Source organism: Staurois parvus, unplaced genomic scaffold, assembly GCF_062004578.1.
Source record: "Staurois parvus isolate SC_StPar_1 unplaced genomic scaffold, SC_StPar_1.0 ptg000934l, whole genome shotgun sequence".
NCBI classification, from domain to species: domain Eukaryota; kingdom Metazoa; phylum Chordata; class Amphibia; order Anura; family Ranidae; genus Staurois; species Staurois parvus.
The window spans coordinates 320,865-344,857 of record NW_028318730.1 but is presented as its reverse complement, the minus strand read 5'-3'; the positions used below and the strand labels follow the sequence as shown (position 1 = coordinate 344,857).

General features: G+C 41.0%; 1 protein-coding gene across 1 annotated transcript in view; it reads left to right on the top strand.

The window, feature by feature from the left end:
• The window catches only part of PPARGC1B (PPARG coactivator 1 beta), a 154,752-nt gene that overhangs the window by 111,082 nt on the left and 19,677 nt on the right, over nucleotides 1-23,993 (top strand). Inside the window, exons 2-7 of the mRNA XM_089656754.1 lie at nucleotides 2,227-2,394; nucleotides 7,662-7,859; nucleotides 13,068-13,184; nucleotides 15,486-16,548; nucleotides 21,868-21,904; nucleotides 22,997-23,061. Of these exons, the coding sequence (XP_089512880.1) occupies nucleotides 2,227-2,394; nucleotides 7,662-7,859; nucleotides 13,068-13,184; nucleotides 15,486-16,548; nucleotides 21,868-21,904; nucleotides 22,997-23,061 (1,648 nt within the window). The remainder of the gene's footprint in view (nucleotides 1-2,226; nucleotides 2,395-7,661; nucleotides 7,860-13,067; nucleotides 13,185-15,485; nucleotides 16,549-21,867; nucleotides 21,905-22,996; nucleotides 23,062-23,993) is intronic.

The window sequence follows — 23,993 nt, the reverse complement described above, 5'->3', positions numbered from 1 at the left end:
TGTCAACAAATCCACTAAAGGTTAATGGAAGATTAGCCCATGTAAGGGAGAGAGGTATTCTGCTTTGCTCTGCCATTATGCTTAAGGCTTGCAATCATGGCATAAGGTGTTCTTGTGCATGAAAAGAGCTTGCAAGGATAAGTACGTATGTTGCCTACAACACCTAGAATCTGCCATCAATAGAAACATTGTTTTTATTTTAGCCCCACTTTGTATGGACTTTTAGACAAATTGTGGTACAGCGGCGCATTTTATGATATAACGAGGGCCAAACTGGACTTTCATAGGGGGATTATGGAGGTGTTTAAAAAACCATCAGTTTGAATATACTTCCAAACCCACATGGCTGAGCCCACCAGGAAACTGTCATCTGTAACGGTCAATCACTTGCGGCCGAGGCATCATCTTTCAGAAAGGGCACCCAAACTGTGGGACATAATAGAAGTATAAGCGCAGCTAATAGGAACGAAAACTGCGGGTACACTGTGCTGAGCATGCCGTTCAGAAAAACTGCACCGCATCAGTGTGAAAGTGCCCTTACATGCCACTTGTATATGTGCAGATGCGGGGCGGGGAATGCCTCAGTTGCAAATGATTGTCCGATTAGAGGTGACAGCTTCCCGGTCGGCGCAGCCACGTGGGTTCAGTGCATCAGTGTGTCAATAGTTTTTTGGTTGCTGCAAAGCGGCTTCTAACCTGTTACAAAGCGGACAAGTGCCTTGAATGAATCGTAGATTATGAAAAGTGATAAAAGGATCAGGGGCAGACTGACCATTCGGGTACTCGGGCACTGCCCGAGGGCCCAGGGTCAGTAGGGGGCCCCATGAGATGCCCCTGGTACCTTTCATAAGCTTATTTGGGTGTAGTTTAAGTGTGGGCAAGGACACAGGAGCCCCATGATCCCCTATTGCCCAGGGGCCACATAAGTTGTCAGTCCGCCCCTGAAAAGGATTTATGATGCCATTTTAGATACAAATAGAGCTTAGCTTTATTTCTAGGACAAATACAGGTAAAGCTTAGCTGAAAATGTACAGTCGGTATACTACGTACATATGATTTTTCATGTTTAATTTGTCACATGATATAGATTTTTAATTTCAGTTGTTTGAACTGTGGTTCTGAAAGGCCATGTATTAATACATAGGCAAAGCTTTATGCCTTCCTATCAGCTGAACAAGCCCTGTACTTATTCCCTATCCAAAGAAATCTTTAATCAAGGTAATGACAGAGCTGTTTAACAGTGTGTTTGGATTTGTTCATCTGAATATTGAATTTAATCGATTTAATAGTATATCTTCCAAGTAGTCTAATGTGCAGGCACAAACTTAATTTAAATTGATCTTGAAAGCTAGTCTTTTTTTTCTGGAGCCCTGGTGAAATTGAATTTGTTTTCTTATCTTGGCACAAATTGATTTAAAATGTGCATTTTTAGCGTGAGATGAGAAAATGAATGAAAACTCTTGGATCATATTGCAGGGTGTAAAGTGTTGCACATTAACTGACAGAAAAGATAATCTCTGCATCCAGGCACTAAACTTTATTTCAGTGATCACATGATGGGGAACTCAATATGGTCCAACAAGTAATTGGTGATTATCTTTTATATATATATATATATATATATATATATACTGTATATATATATACATATATATTTGGATTTTGATCCCTGTCAATCTGTTGCTTACATTATTATGGAGGACTGGAGTCTAACATTTGAGAACCTTGATAACTCTCTACATTGGATTTCACCAGTAGGTGGTTCTCCAAGTCAAACTGTCTGTCCCAAGAAAAGATGGGAGCCATGCAAAAAGGGAGCCCTTATGTTGCTGTATAGTGGGGAGTGGAGTAAACCGTATTTTCAGTATTCATGGAGATCTTCTATTAAGGTCCAAACAAGCATATGACAGTGTGTAAATTATTATTATGCTATAGCCCACTATCGTGACTGTATGCTTTGTACAAAACTGAGCAAAAATAGAACATACATACCTACAATGTATTTTTCCGAATCCCTCAATGTATGTGTTTTATAACAGATGTATGATCCTTCATCTGTTCCTTAATACAAAACCCAGACTTGTCATTGGTTTGAATGTACAGGCTTGTCCTTCAGAGCATGCATTTTTAGCAGGTAGATTATTTTCCCTGCCAAAAGCAGGATTTTCCTGATATGTAGGGAGCAACATTCCATGACTTATCTTGTGCACTTTACTTCTCTTTCAGGAGCCTGGTGAGGAGCCTCTGTCACTGGACTTCCCCGAAATCGATCTCTCCCAGTTGGATGCTAGTGATTTTGACACTAACAGCTGCTTTAATGAGTTGCAGTGGTGTAACGATCAGTCAGAAAACGAGTCCAATCTGTACAGCACTGACGACTCCGAGCTTTTTCAGGTGACTACAGTCTTTGCATCCTACTGCTTTCATTCCTCATACTTTATATATACTGAAAGTTTTTCGTGTCTGATGATATCACTGGAGATTCATTTCAGCAAATTTTGATGTTCATTAATAAAATGCAATGCAGAAGTGACGAAGTAATTGCAGCCAATCTGGTTCCCACTATATTTCACCTGTTGCAAGACCAGAAATGACCCGATTGGCTATGTTAGACAACATCCCTGGATTCCTTTTGCTTTGTTTTTTATGTATAGCAAAGGAAATCATAATACAGATGTGGCTAACAATTTTAGTGGTCCACAACATCCAACAGATAAAAAATGAAGTGACATTTCAGGTGCAAGCTTACATAACTACATTTATCATGTGCAACCAGCTTTTTCGTTGAAGTCTTGAATAAAAATTGATAGGTAGCATTTGGTCATCCTTCTAACAGAACTGCAGATGGACATTATTTGTGAATTATGAAGGTTTCCAATCTCCTTCCTAAGGGACTTGCAATCTTGGAGTGTTCCACTTTCAGCTCTGGTTAGAACTAAAAGGAGCTTGGATTTGCCAGTTCAGAAGGAGGCACATTTATTTGTTTGCTTTCCAATTGATTTTTCCTCTTGTATCTTTATTATGCCTGGTGTCTATAAAAGTTTTTTTCTACCTAGAGACAGTGGAGCTCATTTGTCAGCTAAGATAGAGGTTCTCCGGGGATCTGCTGAACACAGAGGACAGGATGTTTGGGATTTTGTGTTTAGACGCCTCCATTGCCTCAGATTGAAGCAAAGTCTTTGAGAGGACTAAAGGGATTTGGAAGCTAGGTTACCAGCAGGTTATAGCAAACGCACGTTCCAGCACCTGATAAAAGCTCAGATGTCGGAATGATTGGAAGAATGCTTTTCCACTTCATGGAATAATCAATCTGTTCCATCCCAAAATTCCACTAAACCTAAAGTCAACCCTAGTCTACTAATTCGCTAGGGCACGAGGAGACATAAATGTGAAGGAGTATGGAAGTAAAAATAAAATCAAACTGCCCGTCTCTGTTTACAGGGGTTATAAGTGACAGTTTGCCTTTATTTAATACCAAGATGGTCCTTTGTTATCTGCAGCCCATAACATATAAACCTTTTGGTGCTTTTTAGACTTTTGTTTTTACAAACCATTTTACAGCCAAAGCTGAACTCCAGGCCAAAAGCTAAATACATTGTTGAAATACATATAAGGGAGCCATTTTACCTGCCAATGGATTTGTATTTTTGTCCGGCCAGTTCCCAGTTCTGAGATTTATACTGTACGTCTGTGCCACACCACACAGTCCTACCTAGTGGGGTAGGAGACCTGGTGTACTATTCAGTACACTTTTAGGTCTGCTCCTCACCTCCAGACTTTGATTGGACAGTGAAAAGAGAAGTAGCAGATTGATGAGCTCTTCTGTCTGTCACTCTACTCTGTTCTCTCCTCCTATCAGCATGCTCCTTGCAATGCTGCATAACATATTGGTTCCATTTGTTGCTTCTCCCTTTCCCAGTCTGAAATATCCTTCAGATAGGCATTTAACAAGCTGATACCAAGTCATATTCAGGTGTTTAAACTGAGTCCATGCAAAAACATACATTTAAAATGTGTTTATAGCCAAAATAGTTTTAATGTATCATGTATGGAAGTGTACAGAAGGTTATTTTTTGCTGTCTGTGCTCCCTTTCAATTCACAGTCCCAAAAATGCAACAGGAAATTAGAGAAAGTCTCCCAAAGTGAGAGAAATATATCTTAAAAAGTGGTACCCAGAGTAAGTGCCCCTACTGGACAAGTTCCCCTTACCCTTGTTCTGAAGACACTTTATTTCTAGGTGGCAATGGTCACCAGTACAGAGGGGTAAATTTCTCCAATGGGGATATGACAGAGGGTCCATCCCTTCCACATTCTACCAAAAAAAGTAAAGAAAAAATGATTTTGACTAGAGATATACTTTATTATATATTTTTATATCTGTCTAGAGTTTAGTGTTATAACTGTAATATAGATTTCAGCTAACTAAGCACTTCAAAATTGCTGGTTGCAATCTCCCAACTACTACTTGTTGACTCAGCATTGAGCCCTGTTTCACACCAGTGCGGCTTTGAAAGTGTGCTACTTCAGTGCGGTTTCAAAGCCACAGATCCGTGCGATTTTGAAGTGCAATTTCATTGTGGCTTCCGACTTCATTTAACAGAAGTCAATGCAAGTCACAAAAAGTAGTGCAGGAGCCTACTTCAAAGTCATTGTTCCATAGCCGCAAATAGGCTGCGATTTGACCTTTGATTTTTTTTTTTAACAACAACGGAGTGCTTTATTGACCAAACAGACAATGCAACATTGGTACAAAAACGATATGATGCGATACAAAACACAATCCACAGCAGAATGAAATAGAGAAAAACAATAAATAGACACCGTTCATACATATATTGCAACACCGAAAAGGATATAACAAATTCGATTATGATGTCACACATGAGCAGTGTATAGAACACATACAACAACCAAAAGCAATGGCAAATCCCCAAAAAAGGAGAGAAAGAAAAGGAAAGAGAAAGGGGAGGGGGAGTGGAAGAGGAGAAAAAAGGGGGGGAAAGGAGGGGGGGAATTGGGGACACAGAGGAAGAGGAGAAAAGGCACTACCCATCTAACCATGGAGCCTACACCTTGTCATACTTCCAAGGGCAACCCCGATTAATGTACGCTGTCTGTACATGGGTAAATCGGTATCCACCCGTGCCTCCCAAGCCAATAACTCCGGAGGGGCCGGGGTAGTCCACTTGATCAAGATCTCTTTTTTAGCATAAAACATAAGGTAAGATATGAGAAGCTTCGCGTGATGGGACCGCCGTTCGTCCTCATGAATGCCCAATAGGGCCAACTCTGGCGAGAGAGGCAATGTCAAGTGCAACCTGAGGTTAATCTCAGCAAAAATCTCAGACCAATAGGCCAAAATTATGGGGCATGACCAAAACATGAAAAAAGGACCCTGGCTGCACACGACAACGGGGACAAACAGGGTCTTGGGCAGGGTAAATTGCGTGAAGCCTCTGATGGGTATAATAGACTACAGTTGCAAGAAAAAGTATGTGAACCCCTTGGGATTACGTGGAGTTTTGCATGAATGGGGCATAAAATGTGCTCTGAACGTCATCTAAGTCACAACAATAGAAGAACACAGTCTGCTGAACATAATACTACACAAACGTTAGATGTTGCCATGGTTTAATTGCACATAACATGTAAACATTCACAGTGCAGGGAGGAAAAAGTATGTGAACTTTTGGACTTAATAACTGGTTGACCCTCCTTTGGCAGCAATAACCTCAACCAAACGTTTCCTGTAGTTGCAGACCAGACCTGGACAACGATCTGGAGTAATTTTGGACCACTCCTGTTCACAAAACTGTTTCAGTGTAGCAATATTCTTGGGATGTCTGGTGTGAATCGCTCTCTTAAGGTCATGCCACAGCATTTCAATCGGGTTGAGGTCAGGACTCTGACTGGGCCACTCCAGAAGGTGTATTCTGTGCTGTTGCAGCCATTGTTTTGTTGAATTACTTATATGCTTTGGGTCATTGTCCTGTTGCATCACCCATCCTCTGCGGAGCTTCAGTTGGCGGAGAGATGGTCGTACGTTTTCCTGCAAAATGTCTTGATAAACTCTGGAATTCATTTTCCCATCAATGACAACAATCCGTCCAGGCCCTGAGGCAGCAAAGCAGCCCAAACCATGATGCTCCCTCCGCCATGTTTTAAAGTGGGGATGAGGTTTTGATGTTGGTGTGCTGTGCCTTTTCTTCTCCACACATAGTGTTGTGTGTTCTTCCCAAACAACTCAATCTTGGTTTCATCCGTCCACAGTAAATTTTGCCAGTAGTGCTGTGGAACATCCAGGTGCTCTTTTGCAAACTTCAAACGTGCTGCAATATTCTTTTTGGACAGCAATGGCTTCCTCCGTGGTGTCCTCCCATGTACTCCATTCTTGTTTAATGTTTTCCTTATTGTAGATGTGTCAACAAAAATGTTAGTATGTGCCAGAGATTTCTGTAGGTCTTTAGCTGACACTCTGAGATTCTTCTTTACCTCATGCAGCATTCTGCGCTGTGCTCTTGCAGTCATTTTTACAGGATGACCACGCCTAGGGAGAGTATCAACAGTGCTAAACTTTCTCCATTTGTAGACAGTCTGTCTTACCGTGGACACATGAACATCAAGGCTTTTGGAGATACTTTTGTAACCCTTTCCAGCTTCATGCAAGTCAACAATTCTTGATCGTAGGTCTTCTGAGAGCTCTTTTCTGCGAGGCATGGTTCACATCAGACAGTGTTTCTTGAAATCAGTAAACCCAAAACAGGTGTGTGTTTTTTAAGGGCAGGACAGCTGTCAGCAACACATCCAATATCATCACACTGATTGGAGTCAAGGTTGGCTCACTCCTGGCTCCAATTAGCTCTGGGAGAAGTCATTAAGCTAGGGCCTCACATACTTTTTCCTCCCTGTACTGTGAATGTTTACATGTTATGTGCAATTAAACCATGGCGACATCTAATGTTTGTGTAGTATTATGTTCAGCAGAATGTGTTCTTCTATTGTTGTGACTTAGATGACGTTCAGAGCACATTTTATGCCCAATTCATGCAAAACTTCACGTAATCCCAAGGGGTTCACATACTTTTTCTTGCAACTGTATTAAGGAATTTGACTTTATCTCTTGAAGAGATGACCAACTTAGGACTCCTTTCCAGACAGTCCTCTCTGTCCAAGGTCGGAATATCAATCCGCCAGTGGTCCCACACACACTGAAGCTTAGGAGATTGAACATGAAGAACACCCCATATAGAGCCAAAAGAGGCTTCGCCAAATCCAGCCAAGATACCAGTCCCTCAACCTGGACAGTCTAGAGGAGGGGAGGCATCCCTTGCAGCGTGTTTCAGTTGGAGGTACCTAAAAAACCATATCCAAAATGCATTTACAAGCAATCTTTCCAAAACTAATGTGAAAAAGACAAGGTTTTAGTTTGGATATTAAGACCTTATTGTATACAAGATGGATGATGCTACTGAAGACAGCATTATATTACAGAAATCACTTTGGCCTTATTTCATTTATCTTTTGAAAGTGTTCCTCCAAAATCCATAGATTAATTATCAGACAATAATGTTGTTTTACACGAATAATTGATTTTTGTTAAGTCCTTAGCTATTATGTATAGATTCAGTTTATCGACTGATTCACCTTTTTCTTTTTTCAGATCATATATGGTGACAATGAGGCCTTGCTGGAAGCCCTCACCCAGACATTGGATGATATACAGGAAGACGAGATCAGCTTGTCAGCCTTCATATCCTCTGGAGATGGGGACTTCTGCCCCGCACCCGCCCTCCTGCCAAAACCCTGCCTCCCATCTGAGTCCTTTAAGGGTCTAGAAACTGAAGATGAGCTGTCTATAGTAAGAACCACTTCCTTCTGTTTAAAGTGGAAATGGATGAGGCCCTGAATAGCCGCCTGCATGGGTATGATAGGCAAAAAAGGTCTGAATTTTTTCATTTAAGGCTTTAAAAAATATACAAAACTCATCCATATGTTGTATGTCTATGTATTTATTAGATTCAAATAAATGTTTTCTTCCCTATTATAAAGGACCCAGCATAGGATTTTCTCATTTGGAATATACTATTCCAGGTGATATGATGCAGTTTCCCAGAGGGCAAGCTGCATTTGGCCATTTTAATGATTTTGTACTTGAGGATGGGAGGGTGCTGTTTCAAAGTGCTACATTTTGTAGTTCAGAAGGGTAGTATAATCATGGTGGGCTTTTAATAAATATCTCAGTGTCCTGCTTATTAGAAAGGCTGATCCAATTTTGTCACTTCTTCAATCTATATTGTGTTTTTAAAGAAACAGATACTCGTGTCTGTGTTCTAACTAATATTTTTATTTGTTTAGCAAAGCTAGGGCTTGTGTAGGCGAAATGCAGTAAAATGCTATGTTTGACCTGCTTTGCCTGCATCTGAATACGATTTGTTGCTTCCAGACAACATGCAAAACAGGGCAGCCTCAAAACTGCCATCCACTCTATACTGCTAAATGTTATCAAATGCACCCTAAAGGTAGCATTTAAACCCAAATGTAAAATACACTGCCCATACCCTAGCTACAGTCCATGTGTGCCAGTCATATGATATGTTTTGAACTTTAATTGGCCAATTGAGAATTAAAATATTTTTCATTGGCTGAAAAGCATAATTCAGTATTACCTGCATCATCAAGGCAGACCTCCAATCACCCCCTAATTTTTTTGTAGTGGTACACATTCCAGTGGTCTGAATGTTGAAATAAGTTATTGTTATTGGTTCATTTTAATTTGTGAAATCTCTTTGTCCCCCATCTTGCCCCAGCCATAAATTATCACTTCTTTTGTTGCCTGAGGAAGTTTCTCCATTCTCCTGCTTCAGTTTCTTAACGTGTAAGCCTAAAGATGAACCCCAGGCAGAAATAAAATATTAAAAAAAAAAAACACCAGTGGATAAAGTTTTTTTGTTTTTAGAAATCATTAAGTGAATTTAAATGCAGCATGTACAACTATCTACGTTTCACTTCTTTAGCTTCTTGTAGTCTCCTGTATAGCAACATTCAGATTTGGAAAGGCTGTACTTGGGGCCGATCAAATTTGCTGAGAAGGAACATGCTGAGAGATGGAATTCGGTTTTAATGAAAAATCCAACAATAAATATGATACAGCCCCATAGTGTCATGGCAGGTGGATACAGATGGGATTTTAAATACAATAATTTCTATACTACGTCCCCAAGAGCAGCAGAATGTGGTGATTGAGCTTACCAGCATCAGTTCATAGGGAAAAATTTAGATACGGTGTGACTAACTTGAGGTATATATTCACCTATTGGTATATGTTCACCATGTTAAGATATATATGTTTGCCCTGTTGAGGTAAATGTTTCACCTCAGCGTTTCTGCTACTAATGGCTAAGTTGAGGGTGGCAAGGAGAACCTTGCTCAACAAGGTCATGTTGACCAAGCTGGTCATTTCACCTATACATAATGAACCTTTTTACATGTAAAGTCCACGTTGAACATTCAGTCTACTTAAAATGTGCTTGAGCAAGTGGCAAAATGTACTCATTTAAAGTGTTACTAAACCCAGGACCCTGCATTCATTATATCTGCTCTCCCACAGTACACACAACATGGAAATGAAATTATTTTAGTAAATAAAAACTGCTAAATACCTTTTCTTATCAGCAATATATAGCAGTCTTGTGACTTCTATCAGTGTCCAGCTGAGCACTGGTTAAAAATTGTAGGAGGAGTTTTCATTCTCCCCTGATTGTCCTATGAGGCTGCAGGACCCCTGACCTCTGTCTAGACAGCGCTGGTTGGCCCTGTGCTGATCACATGCACTTTACCAAGAAAACAAAAACTCTAGCAATACACACCAAACTGAGCATGTGCAACTTGCCCTCAAGGCTCTTTGCTATCCACAGATAGATTGGGGACAGTAGAAGAAAGGGAGGATCAGAGAAGTCGGGATCAATCAACTTTTTTACACAATGAAGAGGATTAACCCCGTAGGTTCCACAGAGTATAACAAGCATGCTTTACTGCATGTACAGACTGATTTTACTGTTGTAGGTTTAGTAACACTTTAATGTTTGCATTGATATAGCTTCAATACTACTGCTATGATCAGTACAGTCTAACCAATCATTTGGATCACTTGATGTAGCTCAAATCCTACATATGTGCTTACTGGCCGACTTATTGTCCTAATTCTCAAATAACCTATTTACTGCCTAATGCACATCACAGTGAATAAAAGCAAGTTTCTGAAAGTCAGAAGGAAATGCTAAAATTTCAGGATCCTGTAATAGTCTAATTACATGGAAATTAGATAACTGACGTGCTATTTTTGGAAAAATAAATTGATTAGAAAACATATTCATGAAAAGTGTTTTTAAGAAAAATCGCACCCTTCTGATGTGCTGTTAAATTACATTTACGCATGTAGCACATAAAAAGAATACAATTAGGTTTGTCAGTGGTGCATGCATTTGTTGTAACACACTTGATACACAGCCAGATGAGCAAAAGGGATCATTTATCAACAACTTCCCAATGACATGTGTGCCTAATGGATGCTATTCTGTCTATTTCAGATTGCATCTGGTTCAGCTCTAAGGGTTGTTTGAACTTCAATAATTGCCTGTTCTCGCACAAAAAAGTCTGTTCTGCTCCACAGGGTCACTATGTGTGTGGATGGCTTTCTGTTGCCATTACTAATTTAGGTGCACGCATGCTTGTTAGGGTCTGTGAAAAATTGTTAGGTTTTTACAGCTCATGTGATATGTCTCACATGTATATCTGAAATGGGTGGGGATTTCTTTGTACACTTAAAGGGGTTTACTACTTTTTACAAATTGCAGGACAAACTAAAAAAACTGTAGTGTGTCTCTGCCATATATACATTGTGCATGGAAATGCACCTCAGCTCCTACTTTCCTTTTGTGGAATGACTCCCCGTGTGTTTTTGTGGACTAAAATTGCAAAACCTGATGTCAGTCCTGTCCAGTTGTCTGTTGTTAAACTGCTAAATTTTGCTCATTCTCCTCTTCTCCAGAGCATAGACACTAATTGTTTTGTAGTGCAAACATGCACTGTGTGATAATGACATTATCAGTAGATATTTTTGCACAGATTTGGCAAAAATGGTATTTTAACAGACCAAAATAGAAGTTTATTTCTGGGTTTATATGCACTTAAAAGAATGTGCACATTTTCCCAGTGCCTGCATCCTTTTTAAAAAAGGATGCAGGCAACTAAAAAAAAGGGAAAACATAAGACATATGCAGGCTATTAAATCTGTCCCTACATGTTGCGTCTTGGCATGGAGTAACTATAGATTTAATTGCCTGCAGTAATCTACTGCATGCACTCACTATTGTTTCATATAACTATATGGCAAAAATCTAATTTTGGACATGCCACTGTGCAAAGCGAATACTAAAATTGTGTGCCTTATAAAGGAACAAGATAAAACAATAAAGCTTGTATTGTTAAGTGGTTTTAAACCCTTACCTATACCCAGCGAAGTGACAGGCCTCAAGTGCTACAAAGAAATTAAACAAATTCTCCTACATAAGTTGTAGCTATCTATCCACAGTCTTCTCTTCTCTACATCTGTTCATAGTCCAGAAGTTATACAGCTTGTCTGAGCTTCCAGAAAGCAGGGGGCGGAGAGCTGAAGTTACACTCTGCAGAGCTCAGTGTTGAGATCTCTCAGAGCTGATTGGAGGGAAGAGACACACCCCCTCCACACAGCACACAGGAACAGAGATGAGGCTGTCAATCAGCTGGAGGTCCTTCCCTGTCACTTTTTTTTTTGTTTACAAATGTTTTTATTTATTAAGAAATAGGCTGCAAAAACAGCTTAACAGAATAAGGTATAATATTCAACAGAAAAAAAGGCACATCTGTAATATTCATTCTAATAAGGTACAGTTATGCAGAACATACATGTTAAGTACTTGAGCAAGGTAGGCTGAAAAGTAGGCAGAACAATAAGGCCACCAACAGAAAGATACCATCACTTAAATCATGAATATTCATTGGTCAGACAATAAATGTCTGAAATTTCCAAACACCTGTCACCTTTTTTCTCTTGGTGTCAGAAAACTTGTCAGAAATGCTGGTGGCAGAGGAATGAAGCAGCAGAGGGAAATGATACTTAGTGCTCTGGATAGGGACAAGTACACAGTATAGAGAGATACCTTTTGTTGAGGTTTACAGCCACTTTAATTATTTAGCTGCCTCCCTTTACAATGACAATTATTTCAAAGCCCCATGTGCAGCCTTCTATGCCATAGATTATAAGGGAAAGCTTGCCTCTTTTAATCTGTGGAACAGAGATAGACATACACCATACCCTAATGGCCTGGCTCTCTGAAAATTAGAGCTAGCGAAGGCCACAGCTTGCAAACTAATATCTGTGGAGAGGCATGTAGTAGTGTTGGAAGTAGACCAGTTGGAAATAACGTATTGGCCAAAAACTAGAGCTTCTGTTCAACTTTTTTATGGAAGTCTTATATGGATACTTGTACAATATTAGCAATGGGTAACATTGGAGAAAAAAAATAAAGGGTCTCCTCTTTACTGACTGAAGAGTCTGGTTGCTGTAGGCAACAACTGATCTGCCTTCATACTGTACTACAGAAATTAAATTGAGAATCTGCTTGCTGTAAGCAACAAGAACAGTTGTTCCTTCAGACATTTAATGGACAGCAGTTGTTCGATGTGGTCGAGAATTTTCCAACTTGATTCAAAGACAAACGTTCAACAGTGTGCAAATTCTGTTTGTAACGTTCTAGAGGAAGGCATTAAAATCTATAATTCGAGAGGAAGGGATTTATCACTTTCTTTTTTTAATATGAAAGAACACTTTTAAATAACCAAAAGACTTGAAAACATAACATATAAAACTTTTGCTTTATACAACTAAAACTGCATTGATCACTAAGTTGGACGATCTAGAAAGGGGTCGTTTTTTCAGGATGCTGTGTGTTTGTGTATTTTCAGATATATTTATATGTTAAGGGTTTGCAATGTATGGTCTCTGATGTGTCTTCACTTTGTTTTGCAGCTCAAGAAGTTGCTTCTTTCTCCAGCACAGACGCCCATCGGCTCTGACGCTCACAATGACAGCAGCTACAAGCAAACAGGGATCACAAAACTTCGTCCTCACCGGCAGTGTCTGAAGGTAAACTCAGAGGCTTTGTTCTTAACTTTTGTGCTAGATAAGGAAAAGCAAATATTAAGGCAATATCTGTGATGGTGTCGGCAACATACCTTTATCATTCTCAGCTATTGGGGATGTCTCTGAAGTTATCGTCACACTGAAAGATGTTTACTTTACTGATTTACTGATTGAAAGAGCAATATCTGTATATATACACTATATTGCCAAAAGTATTGGGACACGTATTGTTACGTACATGAACTTTAATGGGTCCCAGTCTTAGTCCATAGGGTTCAATATTGAGTTGGCCCACCCTTTGCAGCTATAACAGCTTCAACTCTTCTGGGAAGGCTGTCCACAAGGTTTAGTAGTGTGTCTATGGGAATGTTTGACCATTCTTCCAGAAGCGCATTTGTGAGGTCATGCACTGATGTCGGATGAGAAGGCCTGGCTCGCAGTGTCTGCTCTAATTCATCCCAAAGGTGTCCTATCAGGTTGAGGTGCAGGCCAGTCAAGTTACTCCACCCCAAAACTTGCTCATCCATGTGTTTATGGACCTTGCTTTGTGCAGTGGTGCGCAGTCATGTTGGAACAGGAAGGGGCCATCCCCAATCTGTTCCCACAAAGTTGGGAGCATGAAATTGTCCAATAAGTCTTGGTATGCTGACACCTTCAGAGTTCCCTTCACTGGAACTAACGGGCCAAGCCCAACCCCTGAAAAACAACCCCACACCATAATCCTCCCTCCACCCAACTTTACACTTGACACAGTGCAGTCAGGCAAGTACCGTTCTCCTGGCAACCGCCAAACCCAGACACATCCATCAGATTGCCAGACAGAGAAGCGTGATTCACCACTCCAGAGAACATGTCTCCACTGCTCTAGAGTCCAGTGGCGGCATGCTTTACACCACTGCTTCTGTCACTTTGTATTGCACTTGGTGATGGAAGGCTTGGATGCAGCTGCTCAGCCATGGAAACCCATACCAAGAAGCTCTCTACGCACTGTTGTTGTGTTATTCTGAAAGCCATACGAAGTTTGGAGGTCTTTAGCTATTGACTATGCAGACAGTTGGCGACTTCTGCACACTGCGCTTCAGCTTGCGCTGACCCCGCTCTCATTTTACGTGGCCTACCACTTCGCGGCTGAGTTGCTGTTGTTCCAGTTGCTTCCACTTTGTTATAATACCACTAACAGTTGACTGTGGAATATTTAGTAGCAAGGAAATTTTTCACGGATGGACTTATTGCACAGGTGCTAATCTATCGCGGTACCACACTTGAATTCACTGAGCTCCTGAGAGCGACCCATTCTTTCACAAATGTTTGTAGAAGCAGTCTGCATGCCTAGGTGCTTGAATTTATACACCTGTGGCCATGGATGTAATTGGAACACCTGAATCCAATGATTTGGAGGGGTGTCCCAATACTTTTGGCAATATAGTGTATGTTATTTATTAGTATGCTCAAGCCAAAAAATTGTTTGTATTGAGTATAGCATAAAATAGGAGAGATTTTTTTTATGCTTACTTGCTGCCCCCCCCCTTTCTTCCCATTGGGAGGTTCCCCCTCATTTCTTGCATGGCCACCAGGAAAAGAGCTGAGCAAAATGTAAATGTAAGCTAGTTAATACTAAGGGTAATTTAGGATTAAAAGAGACGTATGGGTTTGTAAAAAAAAATAGACATTTATACTCGTCTAGGTGGATGCAGCATCAATCTGATGCTGCATCTGTCCCCCGCCAGTGCTAAGGCTGAGAACTGCTGATTGCTCAGTTCTCAGCCTTCAGTGAGCAGAGAACCTGCAACTTTCAGTCACCTGCTCTCTGCTCTGCCTCTTCTGTGCTCACTGCAGCGCCGGGCTGTTGAGGGGGTGAGAACGGCTGGCTTAGGTTTTCAACGGCTCGCTGGGAGGTTGAGCCAGTCGCCGGTCAAGGCATTTGGGTGGACCAGGGCCATTATGGTTGGGATCCTTTCAGAGCCTGGACCAGCCCTGTGACTTAAGCCAGCAGCAGTCTTTAGCTTGCTGTCTGCTAAAAATGGGTCACAGTAATGCAGAACGAACTGCACTTCTGTGATCCTCAGGAGAATTACTCCCAAAAAGCTTTGGCTATACTTCTCCATTAAATAATGATAATGATGTTCTGTTTGTCATGGCTATATAAACTTCCTAATTGCTTTTGGCCTTATTCTGACAATCATAGTCTGGCCATTTGTGAGCAGATCTCCAGCTCCCCTTTCAAAATGTTTTGGATATTAGGTTCCTTTTTTTAAGTATTTTGCCTATCTGATTATGTGTTTTGGTATAATGACCATCTTGCAGGTGGAGAGTCCAGTAGAAAGACAGACTGGGGTTCCGCAGACACATGGCAGAGGCTGTACTGAACTACAGAGGCATTTGGTGTCACCTGCAAGTGACCCTCCATCTTCAGCCAAGGATGACAGCCATGACAGCAATAACGAAGCAGAAAGTGATTCAACTGAGGAGGATCATAGTGAGGATGAATCTGGGAGCTTCTCTCCATTACTAGCTTTACAGAGCCAGGAACCTCAGTTCACATGTGAACGGGAGAAGCAAGCCGTGGTGGACCTTATTAGGTATATGCACACCTACTGCCTTCCACCTAAAAAACATCACAGTGATGAGAAACACCAGCATTATACTGGTCTCCTGAAGAGACCAAAGACTGACACCACCCCATCTGTGCATTCTTGTTCCAACCAAGTAATAAAAGTGAACTCTGCTAATGTCAAGGGGAAGTGCTATGCACAGGGCAAGTATAAAAGGACGAAACCAACAAGGACCGAGTCTTCAATCCTAAAAGTACTACTTGCAAAAGACATTTGTGGGGATGTAAGCAAGCCATATAGGTTGACACAACCAGTATATGCAGCTTTTACTGATTCTTCTTGTAGCCATGTAATGCAAGGAAAATCGGAGCAGGGGTTTGGAAGGGGCAACAAAGCAGAACTGGAGAAAACTCACAAGCCATTTCTGTCTCTCAGGAGAGAGAGCAGATACATGGAAGCAGACTCTGGAAAACCAGCACATAACAATTCTGAGCAGGTGACCAATAAATCTGCGTTCAAACAGGAATGCTCTGTTTATGCAGTCAGACGCTCCAGTAGACTAAATCCAGAGTTCTGGTTTAATGATGAAGTTTCTCCCCAGACATGCACAGCACATGCCCAGATTACCATGGAACAGCCTCTCTGCTTGACAACAGAGCCTTTTGTTGATGACGAGCAGGTGGCCGAAGTGGAAGTTGAAGAGTCTGTTGAAACCACTGGTCAAGTAGAAGGTGATCGAACTCTACAAGACATGCTCGAAATGGATGCCAGGGAAGCACACGGTGATATTGACAACCAAGACTACCACCCCTTAGGTAAGGCTTGCTGCATCATAGTTGGGGCATATGTGTGAAATTTGCCAAAGGATTAGTCTTCGCAAAAGAGCTATAAAAATTAAAATGCATCTTCCTTTGTCATGCAAGGTCCAATTTAAAGCAGGCTATATGTAAATCTTCTCTTACTGATTTATATGGGCAAACACTTTAGAATGTTATGAAGGTCCTTATTTAGAACTTACATAGGCGTTACAGATTTTTATGGGTTTTGCAGTTCAGTCATTTTGGTTTGATAATTACAAGAAATGTGGTTTAGCAAGTCTACAAGTTTTTAAACTGTATCTTTCAAACATGTAAAAATAAAAATCTACTTTCAGATTTAATGTTTTTGAAAGCAAATATACCTGACATCAAGGAAAATCCAAATGTATTGCTGGTCATTCTAAAGCAGACCTCCATCAAGACAACATTGTTAGTTTGCACCCTTCCAAGTATGTTTTTGGAATCAAGTTGAGGAACGAAAACCCTGTTTAAGCTCTAAACTGCAAACTATTCCTAATTTAGTGTAGAAACATTAGTGCAAGTATGCAGTATAACAGCATAAAACAGCAAATGGTATAACAGTCTCCTGTTCCCCGTACACTCACTACAGCGCTCGTGACTCAATTTTCTCCACAAACGTCAGCATCCAGCAAGCCCTACTAGTTTCGTCATGAATGACGTCTTCAAGGGGCCCCTTGAAGTCGGGGGTCGTCTTATACGCCGGTATACGGCATACTGACACTTTTTAGGGGGGCGGCGCGGTGCCGCCGCCCCCCCCCCCCTTCCAACGGAAGGGACACTAAGTACAGGGGTGGGCAGGGGCTGGTGTTTCTTACCTGGCTCCGGTCCCACGACGATCCGGTCCAGGAAGCGCGGCTGCTCCTTCAGTTCGGCCCCTGGATGTTCGCGCGGCTGCTCGGCTCCGCCTCCTCACCGGTGATTGGCCGCCAGAACTGTAGCTCAGGAAAGGCACACAGGCGGCCAATCACCGGCGAGGGGGCGGAGCCGAGCGGCCCCGTGAAAATCGAGTGCAGGAGCAGCAGGTAAGTGTGCCGTGTAGAGGTGCTGCTGCAACCACATATGCTGGCTGCAGCAGCACCATACTAAAACAGGGTCAGCAAGTGTCATTGGTGTCAGTGGGAGGAATAGTGCCCCATCATTGGTGTCACTGATACCAATGATGGAGCACTATTGCTCCCACTGACACCAATGATGGGGCACTATTCCTCCCACTGACACCAACGATGGGGCACTATTCCTCTCCCCCACTGACACCAACGATGGGGCACTATTCCCCCCCCCACTGACACCAATGATGGGGCACTATTCCACCCCCCACTGACACCAATGATGGGGCACTATTCCACCCCCCACTGACACCAATGATGGGACATCATTCCTCCCACTGACACCAATGTTGGGACACTATTCCTCCCACTGACACGAATGATGGGGCACTATTCCTGCCACTGATACCAATGATGGGGCACTATTCCTGCCACTGATACCAATGATGGGGCACTATTCCACCCTCCACTGACACCAATGATGGGGCACTATTCCACCCCCCACTGACACCAATGATGGGACACCATTCCTCCCACTGACACCAATGTTGGGGCACTATTCCTCCCTTTGACACCAATGATGGGGCACTATTCCCCCCACTGATACTAATGATGGGGCACTATTCCTGCCACTGATACCAATGATGGGGCACTATTCCTCCCACTGATACCAATGATGGGGCACCTATTCCCCCCACTGATACTAATGATGGGGCACTATTCCTGCCACTAATACCAATGATGGGGCACTATTCCTGCCACTGATACCAATGATGGGCCACTATTCCTCCCACTGATACCAATGATGGGGCACCTATTCCCCCCACTGATACTAATGATGGGGCACTATTCCTGCCACTAATACCAATGATGGGACACTATTCCTGCCACTGACACCAATGATGGGGCACTATTCCTCCCTCTGATACCAATGATGGGGCACTATTCCTCCCACTGATACCAGTGATGGGGCACCTATTCCCCCCACTGATACTAATGATGGGGCACTATTTCTGCCACTGATACCAATGATGAGGCACCTATTCCCCCCACTGATACTAATGATGGGGCACTATTCCTGCCACTAATACCAATGATGGGGCACTATTCCTCCCACTGACACCGATGATGGGGCACTATTCCTCCCACTGGTGTGCATTGGAAGAGGGGTAGTCTTATACGGCGAGTATAGCCCAAACACTACATTTTAGCAGGAAAAGTAGGGGGTCGTCTTATACGCCCAGTCGTCTTATACGCCGGCAAATACGGTATATCTTTTGCACTAATGTTTCTACACTAAATTAGGAATAGTTTGTGGTTTTAGCGCATTCCTTTATTTAAGTTATAGCACTAAGAAATTTATTTGGTTTCTTTGAGGTGGAATTGCTGCTTTGGGGTATTAAGGGTGTGGCGCTTTTATTACACTTGTGATAAGCTCTAAACTGTTCTGGTTGGGCTTTACACAGGACTGAGGAGGCTCGGGCCATTACAGCGAATCTGTTGCTTTGCCTTTCATGGCCAATGTAATGTTTAGTCTAAAGAAATTCGGGGTTGGGGATGGATATTTCTGAAATCAATGCTTACTGTAAATAACAGGCCACTGGATGTATTGGAACACTAGTACCCCTGAAACCAAATTGTTTGCCCATCACTGTGATGGGGGGCCTAATTAGCCAGTATAAGCTACACATGTAGTGGTGGGCCTCATACACACTGGGCGTTTTAAAAATGCCAATAAAATATAAATAGATAGGCTCTACATTTGCCCAAACAATAAACTTCATATAGTGCAATAAGTACAAGGTTAGTACCACCTGAGGGTTAACTCAATTTTGGTCCATGCAAAAAATTTTAGCCTACAGCACCTGATGTTCCCAGGCAGTCTCCCATCCAGGTGCTAAAATTTTTTGAGTGTTGTAAGTGTCAATCACACTTAATTAGGGGCAGCTTCATTTAGAATAGAATAACACTGAGACAAGATTTGTTTAGGGTCACTACAATTGGCCCAGGTTTTGGGGGCCTTACACTATATAGAGTGATTAGTTATAGGGATTATTTGTATATACACATCCCTTCTATATTGTATTTTTATATATATATATATATATATATATATATATATATTGCCTACCTATTCTTTATTTCTATGTTTTAAAAATGCCGGTAGCATAAGCCGTATAAAGTCGTGTTAAAAATGCACGTTTTTTTTAGCATTTTTGCATTAGTATTTAGCTGCATTTTTCCACATTAGCGTTTTTTAGCACAAAAAAAAAATGTTTTCCTCAAAAACGCCAGTTTGCCACATTTTTCCTCATTTACCAGCATTAGAGCGTTTTTACAGTTATAATACTCCTCTTGAAGCCCACTAGTTCTAGGGGTTTTTTTCCAGCCAGAAAACGCACCTGCCAAAAAATGTTGCATGGACACATAGGATAAAATGCTGGGGAGTTTACCAGCTGTAGAAAAAAAACACAAGAAACCAAAAACAGCAGCTGTAAAAACGCCTAGTATGCATGAGGCCTGAAAGCTGGGCCCTGTTTGCATTACGCAATAGCCTGTATTTCTAGGGTTCCAGGGCACTATACAGGAGCCCTATGTGTACTTTTTAGGGTATCCATCTCTAGTCTGGGAATGCTGCGTACAAATCCTAATGAGAGTGGTACCTATAGCTCTAAACAAACGTTTAGCAAGCTTGCTGTATGCGAAGTAAATGCTTGCTGCACTTCAAACCAGCATTTACTAGCTGGATTTACCAAATACCCCTGTGTATAAGGCCCAATTGTTCCTTAATGCATCTTTAATAATACAGGACCAAAACTTTAAAGTGGCAAGCCAAATGTGCCTTTATTTATTTAAATCTGGGCAGTCCCTACTTCATCCAGTCATGGGACACTTAGATATATTTTTTTATGGGATCAGCAATACTGGCAGTTATTGGCTTTTAAAGGTTAAATACATTATTACATTTGTCCATGATGTGTCTATTTGTTTGCATGTTTGTATTCCTTACAATGCATTCCCTGCATACAGTGTGTGTATTTTAATGTTTTCTCTGGTTCACAGCACCATCCAGTGGATGAAGTAATTATTACAGACTTTAAAGTCAATTCACTATACAGTATCTCATATTTCATCACTATGTTTAGTTTGGGACAATTTTAAGTAAAACATTATTGCATTTAGAAAATATGTTTAATTATTGCTTGATGTCACATTATTATACAAATATGTATTCTTTAATTATTATTATTTTATAATTATTGTATTTCTTCTTATTGTATGAAAATGAAAGCTAGTTTATTTCCCCTGCTGTTCTATTTTAAAGTAAACCTAAAGCCCAAACTTTTTTTTAAGATTTGGATAGAGTGGATTAGAGAGATTAGAACCCCTGCTGTCTGTACCCCTGTTAGGGGGATTCACCCTTTCTATGACATGGGGGGCCCCAAAGGATTCCCTTAAATTGCTGTGATTTCCTCTCACTTCCTGTTGTAGCTATGGGACAGGAAGTGAAGGGAAATCTTCCCAGTGGGACACAGATGACATTGTACTGCTGTGAAAATAAGCATCTAAATGGCAAAAGTACTTCTGTTTGGCTGTTTGGGTAGCCAATCAGTATCATTGCTGTATAGCTCTTGCGTGAATGTACCCTGGACCAGAGCTGAGGGAGCCCATAATTTGTGAAAATGGTGGTTGTAGGAAGTGTTTTTTGATGTTTATATCAAAGCAGTAGAATGGGACAAGACTGGGTAAAACAAAACTGGGTAGATTTACTAAAAATGGTTCACTCAGAATCTGGTGCACCTTTGCATAGCAGCCAATCAGCTTCTAACCTCAGCTTGCTCAATTAAGCTTTGGCAATAAAACCTGGAAGCTGATTGGTTTCTATGCAGAAGTGCACTAGATATTGCACTCACCAGCTTTAGTAAATAAACCCCTTTGTGTCAATGGCATCAGTTTGACATCAACATGAGACACTTTTGAGAGAGTTTAAAATTCATAGACATGTGCATTGACCTGCTTTTAACCTGTTTCAAGCATATTTTGCATTTCAATTGACTTGCATAGGAATACAAAATGCTTCTGAAGAAATTGAAAGTCTATCAACACAGATCTTAAACTTTTTTTGCATGTAAACATATTGCATATATTTACATTCCTTAAAATATTGCTAGCTTGTCAGTGGCATTCATTGGCATTAATTGTTAAACCAACTTTAAATCCTCTAATCCTGTCTTTTTTATGCTTTCAGATGTCACCAGATGCTCTACAATCTCTTTGCCACAAACGTAAGTTTTTTAAACTAACTTATTGAAATCAAGGAATGTATTTTACAGAAAGCCAAAACTGTCTTATATAATTACAGTGTACATATGATTCAACTTTGTAAGGGCTCATGTACACGGGACGTTTGGAAAACACTTCTGAACGATGGAAACTGACTGCTGAAAAATGTAGGTTAAAAAAACGTCTGTTTAGCCGAGTTTGCATACCGCGTTTATGTGCGTTTATGAGCTTTTGCGTTTAGAAGCGTTTTTTAAAGATAACCTCAGGAGACTTTCCAAAATGCCCAGAATGCACTGAATAACATTAAAAAACTAACTATTTCAGACATTTTGAGAGAAATAAAGAGAGCAGAAGCAGAAAGAGCAGTATGTGTTGAGATTACCTGTCTTTTCTGGTTGTATTCACTATGGATCCCATCATGAGCATAATGCAGCACGTTCTACCATCTTTTTCTTCACACAAAACCTGGAACTGACTGCGTTGGTGTACCGGTCCATTTGAATACATGGAAAACGCTTTGCATGCATCTCTGATGATGAAAAAAGGCTCTGGACAGCATCTGGAACAGTTAAAAAACGCTTCTAAACGCAAAGGCTTATAAACACAGTTAGCCGCGTTTACAAGCGGTTGGCGTTTGAAACGCTGATAAAATCTACTCCTGAACGCAGGTTTGGTGCGTTCAAAAAAACGACAGTAAACTCAACTGTCTGTAAACGACTATGTGTACATGGACACATAGGAAAACATTAGGGAGAGTTCAGGGGCTGCTGAAAAAAATGCAGAAAAGCTCCTTAACGTCAGTTTATCAGTTGCAGTGTACATGAGCCCTAAGGTTCTCCACTTATAAAGCTACTTTCACATGGGTGATTTGCCATGGTACAAATGGCAACACTGGAATCTACCAATTCCTGCTGTTGTGTTTGACAGGTGTGAGCAGCTAAAAGTGGCCGCTGAGCCTGTACAATTTATTGATAGATTGTCTTTAGGTATATGATTTGTTTTTCCAGACTTACTAGGCAGTTTTGAACACAATTTGATGTTCATTATTAATATTATTAATTGTCACATTTTGCATTATGTATGTTATTTTGCAGGACATCTGCATTTGAGAAGAGAAACTTTGATCAAGGACTTTCTGTTGAGCTGTGTGGGACTGCAGGTATGGTATTCAAATATTACAGTTCAGTTCACTTATTAAATGATACAAATGATAACCCATGATTAGTTTTATGTATACAGCTAGAAGGGATAGTTGTCAAATACCCGCTCCCTTGCCAGTGCCAAAATCTTCGCTTTGACGTCTTCTGGGTGCCAGGCCGTCATAAGGGTTTAACAAGAATGATGTTCATTCATTCCAGTACCAAGGTGTGCCAAAAATGTACATTGAGCTTCACATGCACAACTTATTGTACATTCTAAAGAAAATTGTGAACATGCAGGCAAGTTTGTTTTATTGCAGTAGTATGTGTCTCCTGAAATAAAGTGTCCGCCTGCTCGCAACCTTTTATTTTACCGTGTTCGTTCTGCTTTTAAATAAACCTTTTTTGTTCAAGGATCTTTCAGTATCTGCCTGACACAAATTAATTTAATGACCTAGACTGCTTATATGAAAACCTCATCTTTCGTGCAAAAGTTAAAACCTAGCCTGCCCTCTCTTGCCCAGTCTGCAACATCTTATTGAACCATTATGGAGTTGCAAATTTTGTTCAGAAAGCCAAGATTTGCATATTGAAGAACTGGAGGTTTTGGGAGTTGCAGAGAGCTTGTGAAGCAAAAGAGAAATACATATGTCTACACTTCTGCTAAAGTAGCTGTAAACCCTAACTGAATGTTGTTTAATTTTCCGAAACAGTGTATCATGAACAATTGTTATTTTTTGTTAATAGAATACCTGATTTCTCCTTTTTTCTTTTCTTTTTATTCCTTTAATCATTTTGTATCGCACTGCTACTGATCTCTTGCAGTCACTTGTTGTCCACATTCATACACGCTGGTGATGCCTCCATAGCATTACTTAGAGAGGGTTTCCTGAAGCTGACAACTGTGGACTATGCTTCCATAATATGCATTGAAACAGCCACCTGTAGTCTC